The 23,785-nt window shown below is 41.5% G+C and overlaps 3 protein-coding genes across 3 annotated transcripts in view; 2 read left to right on the top strand and 1 right to left on the bottom strand.

The window, feature by feature from the left end:
- Nucleotides 1-11,616, top strand: part of npepps (aminopeptidase puromycin sensitive) — a 33,311-nt gene extending 21,695 nt beyond the window's left edge. The window contains exons 16-23 of the mRNA XM_050044501.1: nucleotides 1,190-1,324; nucleotides 3,528-3,747; nucleotides 5,479-5,621; nucleotides 6,542-6,598; nucleotides 7,511-7,618; nucleotides 8,020-8,175; nucleotides 8,397-8,444; nucleotides 9,375-11,616. Coding sequence (XP_049900458.1) covers nucleotides 1,190-1,324; nucleotides 3,528-3,747; nucleotides 5,479-5,621; nucleotides 6,542-6,598; nucleotides 7,511-7,618; nucleotides 8,020-8,175; nucleotides 8,397-8,444; nucleotides 9,375-9,521 — 1,014 coding nt within the window. The 3' untranslated portion in view covers nucleotides 9,522-11,616. The remainder of the gene's footprint in view (nucleotides 1-1,189; nucleotides 1,325-3,527; nucleotides 3,748-5,478; nucleotides 5,622-6,541; nucleotides 6,599-7,510; nucleotides 7,619-8,019; nucleotides 8,176-8,396; nucleotides 8,445-9,374) is intronic.
- Nucleotides 11,617-14,323: 2,707 nt separating this feature from the next.
- c5h6orf120 (chromosome 5 C6orf120 homolog) lies at nucleotides 14,324-20,293 on the top strand. The gene is made up of 2 exons (XM_050044391.1): nucleotides 14,324-14,417; nucleotides 17,321-20,293. Exon 2 carries the CDS (start codon nucleotides 17,369-17,371, stop codon nucleotides 17,921-17,923), a length of 555 nt encoding a protein of 184 aa, XP_049900348.1. The 5' UTR covers nucleotides 14,324-14,417; nucleotides 17,321-17,368; the 3' UTR covers nucleotides 17,924-20,293.
- A 2,142-nt stretch (nucleotides 20,294-22,435) lies between these two features.
- mrpl21 (mitochondrial ribosomal protein L21) lies at nucleotides 22,436-23,228 on the bottom strand. Its single transcript, XM_050044390.1, has one exon. The coding sequence runs from the start codon at nucleotides 23,186-23,188 to the stop codon at nucleotides 22,604-22,606; it is 585 nt and encodes a 194-aa protein (XP_049900347.1). The 5' UTR covers nucleotides 23,189-23,228; the 3' UTR covers nucleotides 22,436-22,603.
- Between the last annotated feature and the right edge of the window lie 557 nt (nucleotides 23,229-23,785).

The following is a 23,785-nucleotide window of genomic DNA, read 5'->3' as shown; positions in this document are numbered from 1 at the left end:
GCAGACCAGCGCTGCAGCTATAGTTTTGGCTCACTGGGAAGCCCATGGTGCGTCCCTGGAGCTCTGTGGCTGGCTTCCTGCCTTTGGGGAGCTTCCACCTCCTGTCTGAAGCTAAAAGCTCGTGGCTTCACAGAGATCTGTGACTGGCTTTGGGGCGTTTCTTGGCACTGCCACCTCTTCTCTAAACCTGGCGTTCTCACCTAGATGTTCTCTCTGGGGTCGACATTTTGCACAGATGGATTAAACATGAATCTGTACTTGGAAGTACCGACGTAATTCGGTGGGGACTCTTTTTAAAGTAATGAGTTCTGTACCCAAACAGAACTCATTCTGTGAGTTCTGTACCTAATATAGCCAATTTGGAGAATCAGTAACTAACTAACTCTTGAAGAAGGCTCGGCTCAGTCAACAAAAAAAGTCATGTTAGGTGGGCTTTATGTGTACCACCGTCATCATGCAGAAACCTACATCAGGTCGCATGAATAAATGTTTTCAGAAGGGGAAAATGGCATATTGACACTCAAATACACGACTTTGACCAAAAGTTGAATGTTCAGATTTAAATACATAATTAACACCACTAGGAAGCTACAGAATGATGCAATAACCTCAAAAAATATTCATTCATTCTGGTAATTTGGGAGTGTAAATGAGGCGCGAACATGAATGGACTTGGTCTGTGTATCTTGCAAATTAGCACAGCTGTTGATGATGTTTCTGTCGGTGTGAAGAGTCCTCAGGAAGTAAACGGTGTAAACAAAGGACTGAAAATTGTGCTTGGGCTTCATACAGCTGACACTGATGTATAAATAATGCCTCGGATCCCCACTGCTCCAATCCTGTGAATCGGCTCTTTCAACAGTCATCAAGTAAATCATGAGCCGGTCTCAAGAGGTAAAACTACAGTTTAGGGCTACACATTTGGAAAAGAAGATTTAAAGACTAAGGTTCTCTCTCTCCTGATGTTTGTTCAGTTTAAAGTCAGAATTATCAGCGTTTGGGGAAATTTTGCCGCCACAACAATCCTATTGTTTGCTAAACCCTCAAGCATTAGCATTAGGATGATGCTGTTTCGCTCCCTTTAAGCCGTGCTGGATAAGAGCACTTAGTCTGAGAGGTAAAAAATGGTGAAACTACATTTTTTTTCCCCCCTCACAGTCTGACCCAGTTGTGTCCCTGCTGTTTACAGATCAACCCCGGCACTGTGGGCTTCTATCGCATCCAGTACAGCTCATCCATGCTGGAGAGTCTGCTGCCGGGCGTCAGAGACCTCACCCTGCAGCCTGTGGACCGACTCGGCCTGCAGAACGACCTCTTCTCCCTGGTGAAGCACGCACGCACACACTCACACAGAGAGCCCTGCTGCTGGGCAATGAAGCAATAACAATAATTTCCTTTTTTTCCTTCATGGAAATCCACTTCCCTTCCAGTGTAAACAAACACTGGTGCAGAATAGAATAGGGGCAGGAAGACTGAAAAGGCAAAGTGAGGGAAGATGGCCGATCCACAGAGTGTGGAGAAGGAAGAAATCAACTTGCAAATTCAACTTTAAGATATACTTTGCAGGATTTTTCAACTCATCCAGAAGTAATCATCATTTATGGTCCACTCTCAGTGTGTGGTGGTGTATTTTCCTGCAGAGACCTCTTCCTGTATTTTCTTCTTTTATTCTTATGTTTTTTGCTGTGTTCACAACCTTCCTGGGTACAGCGCTCATGTGAGGTCGAGACTTAATAAAACGATACCGACCAGGTGCCTTAAGTATTCTCTAATATACTCTATAGTATAAGTGTTTCTACCATTTTTTCCCCTCGTTAAAGGTTTTTTTTGGGGAGGTTTTCCTTATACGCGGCGAGGGTCCAAAGGACAGAGGGATGTCGTATGCTGTAAAGCCCTGTGAGGCAAATTGTGATTTGTGATATTGGGCTTTATAAATAAAATTGATTAAATTGACTGAAAAATTGATAAGTAGCAAGAGGAAGCTGCGAAAATTGTGGACATAGTGCAGAAGCCAACCATTTCTGCGTAGTGTACCTTCAAGTTGTTGACGTTGTTGTTGGAAACAGATTTTTAACATTAATTGTTTGGCGTTTTTAGTAAAAAACAAACATTTCCAAACTCTTTGAAATGTTTTTTGGAGCAATTAACGACAGTTAGGTGCACCAAAACACGATTCTGCCAGTAAAGCAGTTTAATGTTAAACAAAAAAAAAAAAAAAAAAGTCAGTGTTTTTCTAGTGCTCTCATTGCTGAGGAACTGTGAACCACAGCAGCCAAAAAGATGCATGGCTCTTTTTCTTGTCTACAGTGTTTTTAGAAACATATTTTAGTGCCGTGTTCAGCTGTAATAGCGAGAGATTAGTGAACAGGATGTGTTCGCCACCAATCAGAAGATTAGCGGTTCGATCCCCGGCTCCTCCAGTCTGCATGTCGAAGTATCCGTCAGCAAGATACTGATACTGAACCACAAATTGCTCCCGATGGCCGTTCCATCGGTGTGTGAGTGTGTTAAAAACTAAGTAGCAGTTGCATTGTAGCCTCGGCCACCAGTGTATGAATGTGTGTGACCGGGTGAATGTGACTCGTAGTGTGGAAAAAACAAGCTGTGAGTGGTCGGATGACTATAAAGGTGTGGTTACGTTCCAATAGACGAAGCACAGTGACGGACTCCTAATTCATCGTCAGCTTGTGAGTCGCTGTGGTGAAGAGGATGTCATGTCACACTGTCATGCTCCTCTTTCTCTTATTTAATCTCTGTTTAAAATGAAATTATGGGATTGTTCTGTAACATTTTCACACCAGATGTTGAGCTGTGACGAATAGCAGCAGTGTTCAGAGCAGAGGATCAGATATCATCTCATCACATATCTTTCTTTATTGGATTCCAGACATTCTGGTGATTTTAAACAGAACAGCAGGATTGATTTTGTCGCCACATTAAACTTTGATCATTTCTGTCCCCACTCAGATGTTTGCTGGTGTCGAGTCTTTCAAAAGAAGGGAAATGTTTGTGTGAATGTGTCAATACTCGGCTATCAGGTGGCAACAAGCTGATGTTCAGTCTCATGTTGCTTCACTTTGTGCTTCATCACCACAGAAAACATGTTGACCTCGGCCTCACCGCAAAACTCAGACTAACACAGTTGTGACATCATTGATGTGTCAGACTTTTCAGTAACGCACATTCACAAAAACAAAATACCAGATTTCATCGTCGATTTATAAATGATAAGAATTTTTTCTGTCTTATTTTAGAGCAAATATATTCTTATCATTTCCTGCAGGAAGATGCATCTTTTGTTTGACATCAAATGATTTGCAGTAGGTTTTTATATAAATCAACTTTTCCTTTCCTGCTTTTTCTTCATAAGTCCGACAGTTTGAGACAGTAAATGTGACATGAGACAGTTTTGTACAACAGGCCTTCACACTTAAAACTTTCATTCTCTCTAAAGGACGAGAGGATTTAAATTATTTTAGAGAATCATAAAAGGAAAAACATTTCTGAACATGTTTTTGTGGCTTCAGTCTCGCGCAGGGATGATCAGCACGGTGGAGGTGCTGAAGCTGATGGAGGCGTTCGTCAACGAGCCCAACTACACGGTGTGGAGCGACCTCAGCTGCAATCTGGGAGTGTTGTCCTCACTGCTGTCTCACACTGACTTCCACGAGGAGATCCAGGAGTTCATCCGGGACCTCTTCACCCCCATCGGCCTGGAGCTCGGCTGGGACTGCAAACCAGGGGAAGGTGAGGAGGAGCTGACGTTGTCTTATTTTATCAACATTTAACTGAACATAATGTGTCATAGTGTCTTTTTGCTTTTATTAAGACACCTTTTAAAGTGAGATATTTCAAGCTATGTTTTGTCTCGATTTTTTTAAATGTAATTTAACATCAAATGTATCATGAAAATATCATTGATACCACTGTGAATTGTAGGAAACTTAATTTTTCACGCTGTGGTTAAGGCCCTGTCTACACGTATATAGTTACTTTATAAAACTGATGTTTTCCTCTACATTTTTGCCACACACACACACACACACACACACACACACACACACACACACACACACACAGTTTTATGTCACTTAAAAGCGTACTTTGCCAATTTCCAACCAGCTTTGTATCAAAACAGTATGTGTACTATGTGTAAATGAACTGTGGTAAAACTTCCCCCCATCTATCCAGTGTCTAGATATCCCTACTTACCCCTGGTGAAACTACGCCAGAGTTACATTGGCTCTCTGGGTGTTGCTCAAACTACAGGCCACATTTTCATATTGCCCGCCACTGATGCCGCCACTGCAGACACAAAGAATACAGAAACAGATCAAGAGATGGACACGCCCTCCTCTCTCTCTCTCTCTCTCTCTCTCTCTCTCAAACTCAAACCGAAATCTGATCAAACGATAAAACTAGGCAGCGCTAATCAAACATATCAAGACTATGTTACCGCATTGCCTGTTCTCGCCTACAGTGTTTTTAGAAACATTTTAGTGCCCTGTATAGCTGTAATAGTAAGAGTTTTGTGAACAGGAAGTGGGCGCCATACTGTTTTGTGCACAGTGAAAACAGAGGCTGAAGAGACTGAGATCAAATGGTAAAACTAAGCAGCGCTGGTTAAGCATGAACCAATATTCTGTTACTGAGTCGCCTGTTTCTCCCCTAAAATGTCTTCAGAAATGTGTTTTAGCTGACTGTTAAACTGTAAGAGCTCGAGATCGCTTCTTGCCTGCCGGCTGGCATCATTTCAAACGGACATGTTCGCAAACATCACCCACCTGTGGGAGCATTTATTGGTCTGATGTGGCGCTGTGCATTCTGGTAGTTGTAGGTTTTCTCCCTCTTGAGCAAAAGCATCCTTTTTGGGATTGTTGTCTTTGGTGAAAGGATGAGGGAGCTCACTCAAATCAACGGTGATGAGATCTCCAACAGGTGTTTTGATAAAGGTAACATTAGCCTGTGCGCTTTTCTACCTGTGTGTGATGAGAGGAGACTGCTGAAGACGGCTAACACCAGCGTTTGAAGTCATTTTTGTGTTCTAGTGTGGACAGCGATGTGTATATATATATTTTTGGGGGGCTTTTGCCTTTAATTGGACAGATATTAACAGGAAAGGGAGAGAGAGGGAGCGACATGCAGCAAAGGGCCGCAAGCCAGAATTGAACCCGCAGCCACTGCAGCAAGGACACAGCCTTTCTACGTGGGGCACATGCTCTACCCACTGAGTCACTGGGCGCCCCGTGTGGACAGAGAGATTTAATGTACAACATAGGTCATGTGGACAGAATTCTTGTTCTAGAATAAGGGCGCAATATCTGTCTTTAAATCATCTATATACATGTAGACAGGGTCTAAGTGTAATTGAGTCGAGACACCCGAGTGACACCTGACTGACCTGAACTGTCCTCTTGAAGATCGCAGTGTTGTGGCGAGTGAAGACATTAACTTGAGTGTGATGTTTTTGTCCTGCAGGTCACCTGGACGCCCTGTTGAGAGGTCTGGTTCTGGGGAAGTTGGGGAAGGCAGGACACAAACCCACACTGGAGGAGGCCCGACGGAGATTCAGGGACCACGTGGAGGGCAAGCAGGTCCTGCCTGCAGACCTCCGGAGCCCGGTGAGCACAATGAAACACTAACCGTGATCCTGAAGTGTTCTGTAACAGCCTTCATACTCAACATGGTTTGTTTGTGGTTAGTAATAAAAAATAGAATAACGGGGAAGGCACTCAGAAAGCACAGACCTCCGCTGAGGCCAAATGCCCTATCTCGCAGTGTTAATGAAAGTGAAAAATAATTTGTGTGTCCGCACCGTATTTCAGATCCGCTCCAAAATTTAACAGATTCTTCCTTGGCCCATGCAACACCCTCTAATTATTTTCTATATTCCTGCTGACAAATAAACTGAACCGAACACATAACCTTCTTGTCAGAGGTAATAATTAACTTTATATATGTAGTGCTTTTGTTAACGAGGCTACCAAGTCCTTTACAGACCAAAAATAAAAGCAGCACGGGGATCATAAAACATGGGGGGATAAGATAAAGTAAAAGATATAAATTTAATAGCAAGAGTGGGATAATAAAACCCTGCAACATATTAAATATTTATAAGCGCTCCTATATAATACTTAAACCCCAAACCGTTTCAAAAGATATGACTGAAACCCTCTTTATTTAATGTAACTGTGAATTCTTTGTTGACTTTAGAATTTAAGCTGCTTTTAACGTCAAACGTGATTTTTATTGGCTTTTCTGTGACGTGATCTGAGTGACCAGCTGCAGCAGCTAACATGCAGTGAGTTGTCTGATGCTGCAGTGCACCTGATGTGACAACAGAATACAACACCAGTATACCATGACACGTCTTTATTACTGATTTATAGTGGTTACACCACCTGCCCAAAGTCCACATCGCTCCTCATACTGTGTCTCATTTATATTTATTATTTTTGGATTAGTATATTTTTTGTATAATGTCGCAAAGGGCTCAGATTGGAGAAACATTTTGACTGTGTATTTGTGTTTTGGGTTCCAGGTGTATTTAACAGTTCTGAAGCATGGAGACAGCACCACGTTGGACACAATGCTGAAGGTAAGACGACAGCTAACATGTAAGACTGTAGGGCTGCCCCTCTAAGAATTTTCCTAGTTGTCATTACGGTCCATCAGTGGACTAGTCTCCTGCATGTTTCTGATATGAATGTAATGATTAAATGATATATTTTGGTGGTTTGAGTTGAAGGTGTGAGAAAGAATAGTATCAGTAACATTGTTAACACTGTGCTACATTACAGAGAAATACAAAACCGTACTAATGAACCTTCATTAATATAGGCCTATATTTTATCTACAAGTGCACGTCACACACTGAGCGAGCCGCCTGTTAATGACGCTGTGGGCTAATGGGCATGTAGCTACTTCCATGTTTCAGATGATACGTCATGTTTGTAGTCGACCAATGAAGATGAGTTTACATATCACCTTGGGTTCGTCCTTCACCTTCTCAAAATGATCCCACACTTTGGATTTCCTGCCCGACATGTTATTAACTAGCCTGTGGAATAACCGCAGGTACCAGCCCTGGAAATTAAACTGACGAGGACACTTCCTGTGTCTGTCCTTTCACATTAAAGTCACACATGGTCCAGTCATATAGGTTTGGATTTATGTTGACAAGGTGCAGCTCCTAGCAGAGTGTCACTTTTGTTTTTATGTTTTTTCCTGCAGCAACCAAGCGACCAATGAAATTTTGCCGACTAATGACCTTTCTGGTCGACGGACATTTGGTCGACTATTAGAGGGCCGCCCTATACGACTGAGACATTTACATTTTTCTCAATGATTAAATATCACAATTATCTTCCTAAAAGAAGTGATTGTTTTCACATAACCAGATTTATTCTGTCATATTCTGTGCTCTTCTTTCACTCTTACGTTCTCCACCCATCTATTTGGTTCTCTCTTACATATCTGTTTTCTTTATCTGTGTCACTCAACCTTTTAGCTCCACAAACAAGCAGACATGCAGGAAGAGAAGAACCGCATCGAGCGAGTGCTGGGCGCCATCTCTGCCCCTGACCTCATCCAGAAAGTCCTCAACTTCGCCCTCTCGGTATACACGACCATCTTCACTGCATGTTTGAAAAGTTCTGCTTTTGTTTCTCGAGGTGACGGAGGAAATGAAAGAAGTGTAATTTCAAGTGTGCTGTTTTACACCAGCATGATTATAATCGTGTGTTTCGGAGGAAAATCTGACCCAGTTTCTGTGTTTTATTTATTTGGACTTTGAGTCAGTTTATTATTCAGTGCTGGTTTGTGGTTCAATGATTACACTGACACTGTAAGAAACAATGAGGCACTGACTACAGCAGCACGCTTTATGATTTTCAGTTCAATGTCCAAGTTGTCTGACAGGATTCCCCGCCAGCCAGTGAGACGATCTAATCTGCAGCAGCTGAGTGCAACACCTCAGCTAACCTCCGCTAACTTATCTCTGGTTCTTCTCCCTGACAGGAAGAGGTTCGTCCCCAGGACACGGTGTCAGTAATCGGGGGCGTGGCAGGAAGCAGTAAACAAGGCCGGAAAGCTGCGTGGAAGTTTGTTAAGGACAACTGGGAGGAGCTTTACAACCGCTACCAGGGCGGCTTCCTCATATCACGGCTCATCAAAGTAAAAACTCCTACTGCTTCTTTATGAGGTCATGAGTTAATGTGTCAGTGTGAGATTAAGTTCTTTACCCCCATCCCCAACTCATAACCTCACATTTATTCTGCTCGGTGTACATTAATGTTTTAGGTTCAGATTTGTTCATTTTGCATATGAACTTAAGTGTCTGTTTTTGTTTGAGTTTTTAATCAGCTCACATGTTTTTCATCCACGTGTCTCTTCAGCTCACAGTTGATGGATTTGCTATCGACAAAATGGCTGCTGAAGTGAAGGTGAGATCGCTTCACTTGTATTCTGCATTTTTGAAGATTTATTCCTGAAAGTTGATTTGTGCTTTTGAGAAGAAGAAAAAATTAAATAATGTTTTGATAACTCATTTATATTAAACAATCCATGCTGCTGTATTTTCAGGAACAGATTATAAAGTTGATACTGATTTCAATCAGCTGAATTGTTTTAGGAAGAATCATTACTTCTTTGCAAAACGGTATCAAGCTATTTTGACCACTAGGGGGCAGAATGACCATATCATAAGCTACTGTCTGCATATCAAGTCCTACTTTCTCACCCAGGCAACACAGCAGCATTGATCAGAGGCATGTTTCTGTGCACCTGATGAAATAATAATAATGAACTTATTCGAAAGCACCGTCAGTCCTTACAACTTGGTGCAGGTTATGGCAGGAAACATCAGTGTGCGGTGAATAAATACTTTACTCTTGCCGCAACACAGAACTACTGCATATCACAATATCACTGAATGCAAGTTTAACAGGAAACCAGGATCTGATAACAGGACAGGACAGGTCAAGTGCATTACCGTCATTATTTGGCATTATTTGCCTCTTTATGTGATAGTTGACAGTGTAGAGACAGACAGGAGGTTTAAACAGAGCTCAGGGTGGAATCAGACTGTGGGTATTGTGTTTATATGATATGCATCACAGCATTAGGCCTTAATGCTGTGATTATCAGTCACACTGTGGTTATCTTTTATATGAAGTCTGGTATGTGAAAAAAATAAGAATAAAATAAGAATATACTCTGCAGATACAGATGCCACCACACATCTAATATGGGTCATAGGTGACGATTCAGAGAGATCATATATGTGTGAAAAGGGAAAAATACTCCTCCTGTCTTTGACTAGAGATTAGCACCTTTTCTTAAACCGCCCTCTCTGTGTGTTTGCGTCCCTGCAGAGTTTCTTTGAGAGTCACCCGGCGCCGGCAGCCGAGCGTACGGTGCAGCAGTGCTGTGAGAACATCCTCCTCAACGCCGCCTGGCTGAAGCGCGACGCAGACGACATCTCTCAGTATCTACTGCAGCGCAAGGCGCCCCCCGTCTGAGCCACAGCCCCCCTCCTGCCGCCTCCTCCAGCCCCCTCCCCCCCTCCCTCCAGCGCGGACCTCCCAGCATCATAGCTGCCTCGGCCCCCCCACTCACTACAGACCAGAGCGGGAGACCAGAGCGTACTTACAGCAGGCTTCATTTCTCTAAAGAAACTGTATGAAACAAGAAGGCAAAGCCAAGAATTTAACAAAGTGTTGGAAACACAGAGACTCTTTCTACGTTAACAAAGCAAATTCATTTTAGTCAGACCAGGAATGTAGTTTTACCCCCATTCTGCCCTCGAGCAGACAGCACTTCAACATGTAACGTTCTAAAAACCGGCGCTCAGCGAAGTCGCAGAAACACCACGTCCCTTGACATGATCGCTAACGCACTCTGCATCACCTGCCCCGTATGCACACCCTCATCCATCTCTGCGTCGTAGCTGAGAAAACTGTGAATCCCCCCTCCCTCCCTCTTTTTTTCTGCTGCCACTCGTTTTGAATGCATGAAGTGTGATTTTCTGCATTTGCTGCTTTGTTTACTTCTGTTTGTTTTCTGTACAAACAATTTATTAGATTTTTTTTTTTTTTTTTAGTTTGTTTCATTTTTTTCTCCACTCCTCCGTTAGTTATTCACGCCCTCTCCCTCCTCCTTCTCTTTCGGGCGTTGTGATTGGGTGAAAGCAGAAGGCACCTGGGCAGAATGGGGTTAATAACAGTAGTGTGTGTGTTGTAGTTTCCAACAGCACTGATTCTCCATTTGCTAATAAACGGTTAGGACGAGGCGAGCAGCGCTAGCATGGTACTACATTGTAAACTGTATAATGCAAGCAATTTTTTCTTTCTTTTTTTTTTGCGGACGATGTTCCTTTTTAAGATAATTCAATGGAAAAGTTCATGGTTACCTGTTTCCACAACCCCCATCCGAAACCCCCTCGAGCTCTGTACAGTCAGAGTTTGTATAGTTTGAATCATCAACAAACATATTTAAACTCCCTCGTTTCTTTATCTGCCACCCTCAATGAAGTGAAGATATCGGCGTGTTTTATAAAACATAAGATGCAGTGATTTATTTAAATGTTGAGATAATCTTATATTCTGAGGAGAGCGTAAAAAAAAAAAAAAGGATCACAACACTACTCTTCGGGGCCTTTTTCATTCTGAAGTAACATCAGGAAACGCCTCTCAATAGGGTTGCGAGTCCAGCGAGGCCCGCTCCGGACTTTGTGGACAGATCGACTTGACTCCACTGTCAAACTTGGAAGCCTTAAATTGGTCCAACTGGTTTGCAGTAAATATTTAACACTGAAGTGGTGATACTAGGTGGTTTCCACACAACGTCAAATGTATCTAATGTGACAGATTATGCAGACTTGTTGAACGAGTATATCTATATAGAATTTACAATTTGATGTGGTTTTTGAAAACATACCGACCGAGTCATCCAACCTGTTGTCGAGACTCTTTCACCCCCGCTCCTGGAACATTTGTTGTTGTTTTTCTTTTTTGTTTGTTTTCTTTTCTTTTCTTTTCTTTTTTTTTTGTTTAAACTACAGTTGGTGTTCATTAAAGTGAAAAAGGATTATAAAAACAAAGATGTGAAATTAGTACAAGTTGATTTTAATGAGTGAGGTGTGAGTGTGCATGCCTGGAAACAGATTTGTAATTTATTTTGTATTATCTCACACGTTGACACGAGGGAGGAGATGATCATATTGGATTACAAATGGATGACGCAGCACTGAAAGTGATGTGTGTGTGTGTGTGTGTGTGTATATATATACATAAATATATATATATATAAAACAGCTGAATTACACCTAATGAGAATAAAATTGGTTACAGATTGACGTAAATGATTACAGAGAGAAAATTCACATGTCTACACGTTTTGGTTTCATGAAGTAGTCCAAGCAGCGTTTGGCTTTGAATTGATCGTGCAGAGATGTTTAATGTTTTCTTGTCTGTTTTTTCTAATGAATCCGAATCTAGTTCAACATGTGGGATGTCTTTGTGGCTCTGACTTTAAGGAGAGGAGAATCTGGACAGCTTTGACTTCAGTGATGCCAAGGCTAACGTAAATGTGCAGTCCAATAAAGCAACACTTGATACAGTTATCTGTCACTACGAGACATTTCTCAGGTCTATCTCTGATGTAATGACCTAAAACTAGTCTCTCTTAAACCTTCTGTGCTCCCTCTGCTTGTACACAGCGAAGAGGAAGTTTTCATATTCTGATGAAGGTCAAAGTTGTACGGAAGGTCACGGTTTTCCCTTTTTCCACCAACTGGTTCTGTTCAGGATTTTTCATACCTTGGTGCCATCTCCCGAACCAGCCCACCATTTTTGTGTGGAACCTTTGTAATTGAGGGTGTGCCACCAGCACCAATAGTAGCAAAATGGCAGATTACATTGATTACCTAAGAACATTTGTTCTGTTATTACAGATATGTTATTGACCAAAAAACAAGCATGGACCAACTATATATAAAACCACTGCATGCTCTTTTTTCCAATGATTTCTTACTTAACGTCTCTCTTGTTGCCTTCTCCATCCTCTCTCCACCCTGTAGAATACGACACACCCACTGATGTCGTCACAGTTTGCACGTCAGGTCCAAGAAAACGTGCTATTTTTGGTTTTAGCCTAGAACCAACTTTTCCGAAATGCCCCGAACAGTTCAAAATTAGGCGCTGAAACGGGAACGGAACCAGTTGCATGTTGGTGGAAAGTGGGTATAAGAGACATGGGTGTATTAAGTGCCTTTCCCACTGCACAAAAAAAACACTAACACCTGCTAGTATCTGGCTTTGTAATCTAATGGGAAAGGTCACAATCAGCATTCACACTCAGGTCAAATGACCCTGCAGTAGTCACGGGTAATCAATTCTGGCTCCGATCAGCGTTGATGGAAACACAACACCCAGGTGAAGGTGTTAATTTTGACTCCTGTACCGGCAAGATGCCACCACAAGCTACTGTCCGTCTTCGCCCAAGCAGCGCTTAAACATCATCCCAAACTAGTCTGCACCGAGATTGAATGAAAGAAGTAACCAACGTAACATTTTCACTGACCTCCACGCTGCTTTCTACTGTTTACTAACCTGTTTTCTGGCCTGCCTCTGATGTCAAATGTGACGCACAAAAAGGCATACTCGTCTGCTGCAGATCCATGTACACAGCTCTGGTTTACTGGCAGTGGGAGAGGAGTCTAGCGCCTATTTTTAGCAGGTTTATCCAGGTTTAAAAACCCACATACATGCAGTAATTTTGGTAGAAAAGGGTTGTTACTGAACAGCGTTAACTTTAGACATCATGTCAATAACAGAGCCCTTTAGATGTGCTTGGTGCTCCATGAAGTGTGGGCCCTCTGACTCTGTGGGGAGAAACAACAGCATGTTGTACCTGCTCTCTGAGGGGTGGGGGGGCCCATTGTGTCATAATCCATCCATGCTAAGAGGTCCCAAAGGCCGCAGGTTGTCTGTGTAGCAGCTACTTTGTACTAACTCAGCAATTGCAAATCAAAGTAAATGATGGAAGAGAGACTAAACAACATGCACTGAAGCTCCTGGGCTTGTAGGTGAAGTGGGGACATTGGGAGGTTGTCAGCACCTTCACCTCGAGGCCACCAGGAGGCTCTGCAGCTTCTACATTTTACTTCATCTGAGAGCCATGTGTCAGAATCTATTATTTCAAAATATTACAATATTTTGGGGCCATTTTTGCCTTCTTTGTGTGATATCAAGATGTGGATAGCTGATGGTAAATGTGAACAATTGTGGATAACATGCAACAACTGTTCCTGTGTGGATCTGGAACAGGGATGCTGCAATTAGATGGTCTGCAATGACCCAAAAATGTGCTTTTATCACCTTTAATACTGTTTTCAGTTGATCTTATGCTTACATTTCGCATATCCTTAAACAAATGTGTCTCATCAGTTTATATTACTACATAATGAAAGCCTGGAGCGGGGCTGTGGGAATCTACTACACCACTGCAGACTCCAGTTAGGATTCCTTGTTGTAGGGTTTGTTCTGATTTCTATGGGATTATTGCTTTAGTTTATGAGGGTTGTCCTTTAAATTTTGTAAAAGACAAAAGGTCCCAACCCCTGAGTAATGCTGGAAGTAATACTCAGATTCTTTACTTGAGTAAAAGTAGCAGTTTCAGACCATTAAAAATACAAGTTTAAGCATCAGAATATGTTCAAAGTAACAAAAGTTAAAGTACTCCCTGTGCAGAGTGGCCCATCTCAGAATCATATATTATTGGATTGTAATATTTGGTTAATTCATGTGTTAATCACTGCAATGTTGTAGCTGGTAAGCATGGACCTAAAATCTACTTTATAAACTGCTGGGTAGCTTAATCTGTAATAATTTATCTCTTGATAATATTTTATGTTATTAATCTTAGTCTGCAAAGTAACTAGAGTTATCAAATAAATCCAGTGGAGTCAAAAGTACAGTATTTCCTTCTGAGATGTAGTGGAGTAGTAGTAGTAGTAGTAGTATAAAGTAACATGAGATGGAAATACTCGAGTACAGGTGCCTCAAAATTATATTTAAGAACGTCACTTGGGTAAATGTACTTAGTTATTTTCCACCACTGCCCCATTGCATAATATTAAATTATCCTTGCTTTAGAATTTTTGTTGGTCGTTAAGTTCAGTCTGTTAGTAGATTTGTCATTTGAAAATAAATAAATAAATAAATAAATAAATAAAAACTCACCATTGTTATGTTTAATTGGATTCTGGTAGGTGCAGTTACCAGGTTTGACCAGCAGGGCGGCGCCAGTGGCGTCAGCTGTCGGTGTGTCAGACGAAAAGGAAGTGAAGAAGTGAACTTTGTTTCCAGCAGGTTGCTGTGTTAGGACGAAGATGCTGGTTAGGAAATGACAGCTATGTAAGTAAACATGGAGGTGTGTTAAATTACCACGTAACACATCTTTAATAATCAATTCGTGACGTAATTTATCAAGTTTGGCGTTATTCGGCTGCGTCCGTTTTTTGGAAACTTGTGCGGATTTAGCTAAAACTGAACAAGCTAGTTAGCAACGTTAGCTGCCACGCTGCTAACGTTAACTGTGTGATAAGCTAACCTAGTTAAATAAGTACGTAGCTTGCTGTTTGCTCAGGCTAGCATTGTTTCTGCTAAGTACAATGTAAGCTAGCGTTAAACTGTATATTTCCAAATATGTATTGAACGTTACAGGAGCACGTATTTTTGTGTTTTAATTAATGTCATATAGTTGGGTTGTAAAGGTTGTAACTGCTGACAGGTGTCGTCGGTAGCAGGTTCGCATTAAACTCAAACACAGCTTCAAATTATCTAGACTTATCTGTGTATTTATACAAACAGGGGCCATTAATATTTAATGTCTCACCCGTACGTGGTCTCAAAGACATGAAGCTGAATGTCAAAGGGAATATGAGGTTTGTGCCACATGTTAATAACCGTTTAAACCTGTCTTTCTTTCGTATTAAAGGTCAGACTCTTCTGTAGGTTTCAGACCGAGCTGTTTATTTATAGCTCTGCTGATGGTCAGTGGTTTCTTTATAGACTGTCCTGAGAGGGCAGCTCAGGTTAATATGTTTTACTCTATAGCAGGAAACCTACAGGCAGTGGTGGAAGGAGTATTCATGTCCTTTACTGAAGTACAAGTACTGATACCACACTGTGAAAACGCTCCACTACAAGTAAAAGTCCTTGTAACACCCAGTAACATAATAATTTCTTGAAAGTGTAATAAAATTTGCACATAAGTTGATGGAACATTTAATAAAACACAATAATGTAATAAAATGTCCTGAGTGATATTGACATTTTACCGTAATAACCTTAATATACCTTGCCACACAAGGCAAAGTGGTACAAACTTTGCCTGATCAGGACATAAATCACCAGGAGTGTAAAAAGTACACCGAATAAAAGTGTTAAAAAAGTGTTATAGCAGTGTTTCCCAGACTGTCTTGGTCAGGCCCTCCTTTTAAACTAGAAAATCTGTGATTCAACTCGCCCTCATTGTAATCCATCAGGGTGCAGTTGAGTAAAAATCAAAAAAGTTTCCACTGATGTATTAAGGTTAACTTTTTTGCCTAATTTTAAATTTGATTTGAAAAAATTTTTGAATGCAGAATTATAAGATAAGGCGAGGCAAGCAAGGCTCTTCATGCAATAAGAATCACTGCTGACTCAGATGAAAAAGAACATTTTATGGAGATTGAACCGACTGTTTTAACTTCATCGCTAACTTGTGTAACGTTAGCCATCTTCTGCAGCTTTTGTCTTCTTCTGATTGTGTGACCGGTTTCGTTCCTCACTGATATGGATTTTAATTTGATGCAGCTTTGCCTGTTGTAAAATTCGAATTCTACATGACGCCTTGAGTTAACATTTCCAAAACATGAAATGAGTGTCAGATGATAGTGTTGTCAATAGGTTAACATGATGTTAACAGTAATATAAATTTTGTGTACCTGCACACTTTACATTTCCAAGAAAAAAGCCTACTTTTTTAGAAAGTTTATTACATTACATCATCAGTTTTGAAACCAACAAAAGGCCCACACGAAAAGTTTTAAGCCTTTGTTATTGGTAAAAAAAGCAAACAGTTATTACAATATCATTCAGGACAGGGACGCACAATATTGGATTTTTTGCCGATATGTCGATACATAACAACTCATTTGGCCTACAACCAATACTGATATCAGTATATCCATATATTACAGAAAATTAAACATCTCTATTCCCCAAATTCTCTGACTGAATATACCTTGTTTTTCTGTATGCGTGCACCCTGGTTTATCTTTATTTTATATGTATTTTCATTCATGTACTTATGTAACACCCTGGTTTAAGACCACGTATTTGTGTTTGCATTGTGTAGTGGTATTATTTCATTGTCTGTTAATACGCATTTATAAAGAACGTTTTCTTTAAAATTTGAAAAGCCATAAGGAAAATAATAACTCGCAGCCTTTTGTTTTCTAAGTGTGTTGTTTTACTTTGTGGTGGTTTAAGAAATTTGTAAAACAGATGTAGAAACTTGTTTTTAATGCAAGAAGACCTGCAGTGGTCGAAACATGTTGGCTCTTTTATTGATTTAGCCACTATGATAAAGGCTTTTTAATACTTCCTTCCTCGTTTTCTATATTTCTGGAGTCCCTGGGTTGCCTCTTTGTGTATGCTGTTGTTTCCCGTTCGCTCAAGGTTTTGATCTATGTTTGATTACACAGAGCAACTAGTCGTCTGTGTTAACCAGGTCGTAATGATTCACTGCACAGGCATGCATTGCTCTGAACATCATTCATATCATTTGTGTGTTCAGATCAGTCATTCAGGAAGTTAAAATAACGTCAGACAAACTGCTGTAATTTGTTTGGACTACATCATGCATGTTGCATAAGTCACAGGTAAAGCTACCAATGATTAACAAAAGTGCTGTCTCTAAACGTTTAGTCTTACCGTGGAGATACTGTGTATTTCCTAACTCTGTGGTGACAGGTCAGAGGTTTGTTGTTTTTTACTGAAATGTACTGGTTTTTAACCTGTTTGGCGGATGTGAAAACCAACCAAACAGGATATAAACTTGCTGCTTTCCTCTGTTATATATCGTTTTAAACTGAAGAGCCTCTCAGGCCTGATGGTGAGCAAAATAACCAAATGGAGGGCGCCATTTTTCACTGATATCAGATATTTTATATACGAAGAAGCAGTTGGTGGAATAATTGTCATATTATTTTTACCATAGTGTTTTCTGTCTATGTTGGGCTGCTTTATAATGCTTCTTGTCCTCTCATCAGGCTGTCTGGTGTCGTCCAGGCGGTGACTGATTGACAGATGCCTTCATCATGATGCTGAGCTGCAGCGCCCTGGTCGTCGCCCTCCTGCTGTCCCAGGCCAGAGGCTTCCTGAGCTCTGAGGAAGACAACGTCCCCGAGGAGTGGGTGCTGCTTCATGTGGTTCAGGGCCACATCGGGGCCGGAAACTACAGCTACCTGCGCCTCAACCACGATGGCCGAATCATCCTGCACATGCAAAGCCTCAAGGGGGACGCGGACCTCTACGTGTCGGATAAAACCCTGCGCCCGAGCTTCGACACCTACAAGCTGCAGTCGGCCACCTGTGGCCAGGATGTGGTGGTGGTGCCAGGGGACTTCACGAGGCCTGTGGGCATCGGCATTTACGGCCACCCGTCTCACAAGGAGAGCGAGTTTGAAATGCGGGTGTTTTACGATCAGACGGTTCCTCAGGACCCGTTCGATAAGGGCTCATATGATTCAGAAGAAGGACGTAAGAAAAAGAAATCCCCTCAGGCAGCAGAGGAGGACTTTCAGGAAGAGGAGTCAATCTTTTGGACAATTCTAATCGGACTTTTGAAGATTATACTTGAGATTTTGTTTTGAAAATGGTGTCCGTCATAGCTGCTGTGACATGGGGAGATTCTTCTTTCTTTTTTTTTGGGCTCTGTCAGTGTCGATCCATTGAAGATGATTATTTTCTTTCATTCTGTAAGGATGAGAAAATGTTGCACCAAACTCCTGTGAGAGTCCTGGTATATTTAACAATTCTTTTCCTTGTGATCAAACATACATACTTGATTAAAAAAAACAGTAAAAATCAGTTTTTTGAGAAGTTGCAAGTTAAAACTGAATTCAGTCTGATTTAAAGTCTGTATGTTTGGTGATGAGCAAATGAACATGAGCCTGTCGGGTTTAGCAGATTTTGCTTTGGTGTCCTCTCATACAGAGACAGACTGAAGCATATTTAAGTGAAACATAGTTACATAGGCCTAAATTTCTGTATTGAACCGCAGTTCAACCAAAAGGGCAAAATGGGAATATTTCTGGAGTCTTAAAGGATAGGTTTGGGTTTTTTCTAGTTTTATCTTGAATGCAACACACACGTCGCACGTAAATCGAAAGTCATGGGTACTGTTATCGTTCCTCCTGTCCATACTGGTGGCGTAGTGAACCTCTCTGATCCTCAAAGTCCTCGTTTAGGGCTCAGCATGCTTCAAATTAACGACGTCTAAGGGCAGAAGTGTTAACACCTGTTTCAAAGGTAGGATAAAAAGCCTGCTGTCATAGCTTTGTTTTTGCCTTCAATCTGATCACGCAGCCTCCCTGACCTCGCTTCAAGAACGCTGTCTTTTGTGTGTCTTGATGTGATAAATCATAGGAGCAAAGATAACATTGTGCGCTTTTAGACTCTCCTTGAAGGCATTAACAATTATAGATCCGATCGATCACATGACGTGACTTAAGTAGCTGTGTGATGAGTGGAAAAAATAGATCTTGAGTAGTTTAAATCTTCTATTTTCTCTCCTCTGCACACATGGCCAATGGCTGTGTAAACATACGAGTGAGGGTCTGACTGTTTTAGAAAAATAGTTTGACACATCTTAACAAACTGGGTTTTGGGAGAAAAACCAGTGTATTTGTGGGCCCAGTGTGAGCAGGGCTCTCTAGTCCAGAGTGAATGAATTTTAGCTAATTTGCAAAACTTTTTCCTCCTTCGTCAGACATTTCAGTTTGTGGAGATGATTTAAAACTGAGCTGTCAGTCTGTGGAGTATCTAATGCTCTCTTGTTGTCTAACTCCGACTGCTAAAGCCTCAGACAAACTTAAAATACATTTTTGAACTGTTTTATTACATGCTATCTTACATAGAAACACACACACACACAGCTCCAACGGCACACTGTGGCCACAATAATTAAACATCTGACAGAGATCCAGAGCACATGACATACACAGAAATATGAAGAAGTATAAAGGCTAAGCTGTAACTATGTGTTAGAAAACGCTCAGTCCCGTTACAGTCAACAGTGATGCAACACGTCAATATCTGGAGAGACAGAAGGAAAAGTAAAAAATGTCAGTTAGCCAGTTGAGATTATTGCCGTCTATCTTTCATTTTAAGACGAAGAAGGATGTCCCAAGTTTTAAAAATCAGAGTGCAGGCTGTGGATCGCTTCACGGCCACTGAGAACAGGAGGAACTCTTTTGATGTGCTCAAGACATGACGAGAGTGCTGTGTTGAGTTGGACTTAAAATCCAAACCAGTCCTTTAATTTAATCGTAAATGAAGTTCAGCATCAGACAGAGGTCACTGTTGTGGCTGACTCCCACCTCCCAGCCTGTGAATGAATGAAACCGCTTGTCTTAACTCTGCATATCAACAATTGAATTTAAAAAAAACGACAACTTAGCAATACAGTCATTTTCAGCTATTTGGGATAAACATGAGGTTTCCTACAGACCAGGTTTATTTCCCTGGCGACACATTATATCATCTCATGTTATTACTGGATATGCTGGGAGATCTGAAATGTTTGTAACGGTAAAAGGATGATGGCTTTGTGTTCTACGACACTGACGACATTTAATTTATTGGGAGGTCAGTGAGGGTTGAGATGCTGCTGAATGTGCCGTCATGATTCATTGTTTTAATTCAGGATTATTTCCTTAATTTAGACTTCAAATGGGAACATTAAGGTACTGCTACCAACCTGTTAACATTAGTAGCAACTTTTCATTTGGTTTTATCACTTTGTTTTGTTCTCTTTTTTTTGCCTGTTGGACAAGCTCCTGATTTAAAAACATCACCTCCTGCGTTCGGAGTTCAGTTATGAGTAAACTTGCTACCACTGAGCAGAAATGTTCAACAGTGCCTTCAAGAGATCGGTCCTCTGCAGGGGGAACAGACAAGCAGTTTTCCTGTTTCCAGAGATCAGGTTTCTAAATAAAGCAGTTGTTTTGCAGACTGTTAAAGTCTTTTGTCTCGTGGATCTTTGTGTCAGGAACTGGACATTAGATGATAAACCTCATTAACCACAAGGTTGATGGTTTGATGATTAATTGCTAATTTATATATATGAACACCGATCAGCCAAAACATTCAAACCACTGACAGGTGAAGTGATTAACTTTGATTATTTTGTTCCAATGCATTGTTCAGCTGGGAAGCCTTTGGTTCTGGCATTCATGTGGATACCACCTGACATGTTCCACCCACTCAAACACTGCAGCTTTATGGCAGTGCCCCCCCAGCAGGATACTGCACCATGCCACACTACAAACATCGTTCAGGAATGGCCCAAGGACTGTGACGAAGACCTCAAAGTGTCAACCGGGCCTCCAAATTCCCCACATCCCAATCTGAATGAGCATCTGTGGCACGTGCCATTAACCCACCTCACAACTCACTGGTGCCAGACACCGCACGCATTTATTTGGTCGATAACTGATACCAATATCAATATATCCACTTTTTATCCCCACCTAATTTTAGTGATCATCAAATCTCTTCTGTGGTGGAATAAACGTCATATTATACATGCATACTCTTATTGTGACGGCCCACCAGCAGATGGAGACATGAAATACAATACTTTTAAATGTATGTAATTTTCAATCATTTTGCAACATAAGATAAATACGTTGACAGATTTTTATAGTTAATTTTAAAGCCAATATCGGCCGATACCGATGACGTGCCGATAATAACGTGCATCCCTAACATATGAAATAATAAATCCCCCTCTCACAGGGCTGATGGTGTCCTCCTCAAGCTCGGGTGCTCTACCAGAGTCCTGGGAGTTTGAGGGGTCTGTGCAGAACCTTAGCTGTTCCTAGGACTGCACTCTTCTGGACAGAGACCTCAGATGTTGTTCCTGGAATCTGCTGTTCTGGACAGAGACCTCAGATGTTGTTCCTGGAATCTGCTGGAGCCACTCTCCCACTTTGGGGATCACAGCCCCTAGTGCTCCCATTACCACTGGCACCACTGTTGCCTTTACTCCTCACATCCTGTCTACCTCCTTTTCGAGCTTCTCGTGTTCCTTCTTCCTGATGTTGCTTACATGTATCACCATTGCCTTCGTCTGTTGTTTGTCCATCAACACAATGTCCAGTTGGTTAAATCTTAGCTCGGTCCTTCTCAGCCACCTTAGCAGGTGTCTTCCATTGTGACCTTGGGACTTCCAGCCCATACTCAGTGCAGATGTTCGTGCACACTGGTGTTCCATGTACGCTCTTCCTGCCTGCATCTGACACCCTGCTGTTACGTGCTGAACTGTCTCAGGGGCCTCTCTGCACAGACTGCACCTGGGGTCCTGTCTGCTGTGGTCGACCCCTGCTTCTATTGATCTCATACTAAGTGTCTGTTCCTGTGCTGCCATGATTGGTGCTTCTGTGCTGTCTTTCAGTCGGGCCTTTTCCTGCCACTGGTAGGATCTCTTTAACCTCTCGGTGGTACATGCCGTGCAGTGGCCATATATATGTTTAATCAGTTAATCCTTTTCTATACTTTTCAACTTGTCTTCAGGTGTGATATTGGTCTTTTTTGTAATGCAAGCTTAGTTTTTCACAACAAGAAAACGTTCTCATACGCAGTTGTGTAAAGCTACGTAAGTACTGTACTCAAGCATTTCCATTTTAAACCGCCTCTGCTTCTGCTCAACTACATCTCAGGGACAAATGTAGTTTTTACTCGACTACATTCATCTGACAACTTTAAGTTTCTGAGAAGATTCATCTTATTAATACAAAATATAAATCATCTATGATGTATTATTATAGATTGAGCAACTGAGCAGTACATGAAGTCATTAAAATGAGCACCACATTTACCACCTGCAACATTATAGTGATGAACACATCAATGCATCATTAATTTTAATCCATTAATATAATATTCTGAGAGGTTGAGTTTTGCATAATGACTTTTTTTTGGTATTTTAGTGTCAATATGTGTGTAGTTTTACCAAAGTAAGACTTTGAATGCAGGATTTTACTTGGAATATTGCTACTTTTTTTTAATTGACAGATTTAAGTACTTTTTCCACCACTGACTACACGCGATTTTATAAAATTAAAAACTGGTAAAAACAGAATAAATAAAAATCAGTCATCTGCAAAAAGCTGACGTTTTTTATTTACAGATTTAACCCCGGTCAACATGTGGGCTCATTTCAATAGAAACAGTCCAAAGAGTCACCTTCAACATTTGTTTACATATTTATATTAACTGAAAACAAACAGTCTGTGTGTGAGACAGTCCACTCTTCATCATCATCTTCATCATGAGAGTCTGGGGGCCAGCTCGATGCTGTTGATCCTCAGCACCGTCTGCGGCTGGATGATGATCTTCTTGCGCTGGTACCGGTGTCTCTTCCAGAACTTCATGTGCACTTTGGGCCAGGACTCGGTCTTCTCGATGACGGTGGCCTCGACCCGGACCAGGTCCTTCCCCAGCAGAGGCCTGCCCAGCAGGGTGAAGTCCTCCGCCCCGACCAGCAGCACCTTCTCCAGGCGGATCCGCTCCCCGCACTCCGCCTCGATGTGGTTCTCGATCAGGATTAGGTCCTCGACGGTGACCTTCCACTGGCGACTGGCGAAGTGCACCACGGCGAACAGGCGGCCGAAGTCCTGCTGCTGGATCCGCTGGTTCACGGTGCTCACCACGGCGGCGTGCCGGCTCCGCTCCTCCTCCTCCGATACCGGGATCACCTGCTCCGGCCACGGTGGACTAGACAGGGAGGTGCGGGGCAGCAGGTCCCCGCTCACGGAGCTCTGTGTCCGGACAGCAGCTGGAGACAGGAGAGGTTGTCTGGGTAACAACCTGCAGCATGTCCTCCACAATCCTGCTCCCCTGCTCAGCGCCATCTTGACAGGAAATGCTTTGATCCGCACCGCGCATGCGTGACATCCCGGCGTCACCTTACAGTCACCTGACTTTTAGTGCATTCAAAGACATTTTCTCAGTGCAGGAAAAAATAAACACATTTCTTTACTCAAGTCAAAGTTAAATTTGGTGTGATCCTGGAAAACAAAAATGATGAACTTTGTCGTAACTCAATCATATATTTGGCAAAATGTTTCATACATAAAAACCATCAATCATCCCCCATATTTGTTTTTCTTTACTTAAATTAATTTAAACTGTACACAAAATCTTTGAAATAATATAAGCACAAAAGTTATGTGATATTCTTAAACATTTCCCATTGTATCAGATAACTGACATATATTTATATTTACCCTTGTATGAAAAGTTATTTATTTGAGTTTATTTTATTATTACATTCAAAACTTACAGTGAAAAGCACTTCCTTTGTAATCAGTTTTCAATCTTGTATTGTAAGATGTTCGCTACTGCAGTATTTTTGTGCTTCCCTGTACTTTATGAACGTAAATGTTGTCATATTTGTTGCATAGATTTTGAATAAAAATCATTAAAAAGAAATCTTTACCTGAGTCAAA

The sequence above is a fragment of the Epinephelus moara genome, chromosome 5 (assembly GCF_006386435.1).
Source record: "Epinephelus moara isolate mb chromosome 5, YSFRI_EMoa_1.0, whole genome shotgun sequence".
NCBI lineage: Eukaryota > Metazoa > Chordata > Actinopteri > Perciformes > Serranidae > Epinephelus > Epinephelus moara.
Note: the sequence above shows the minus strand (reverse complement) of the source record. Positions and strands in the feature narration are given on the sequence as shown.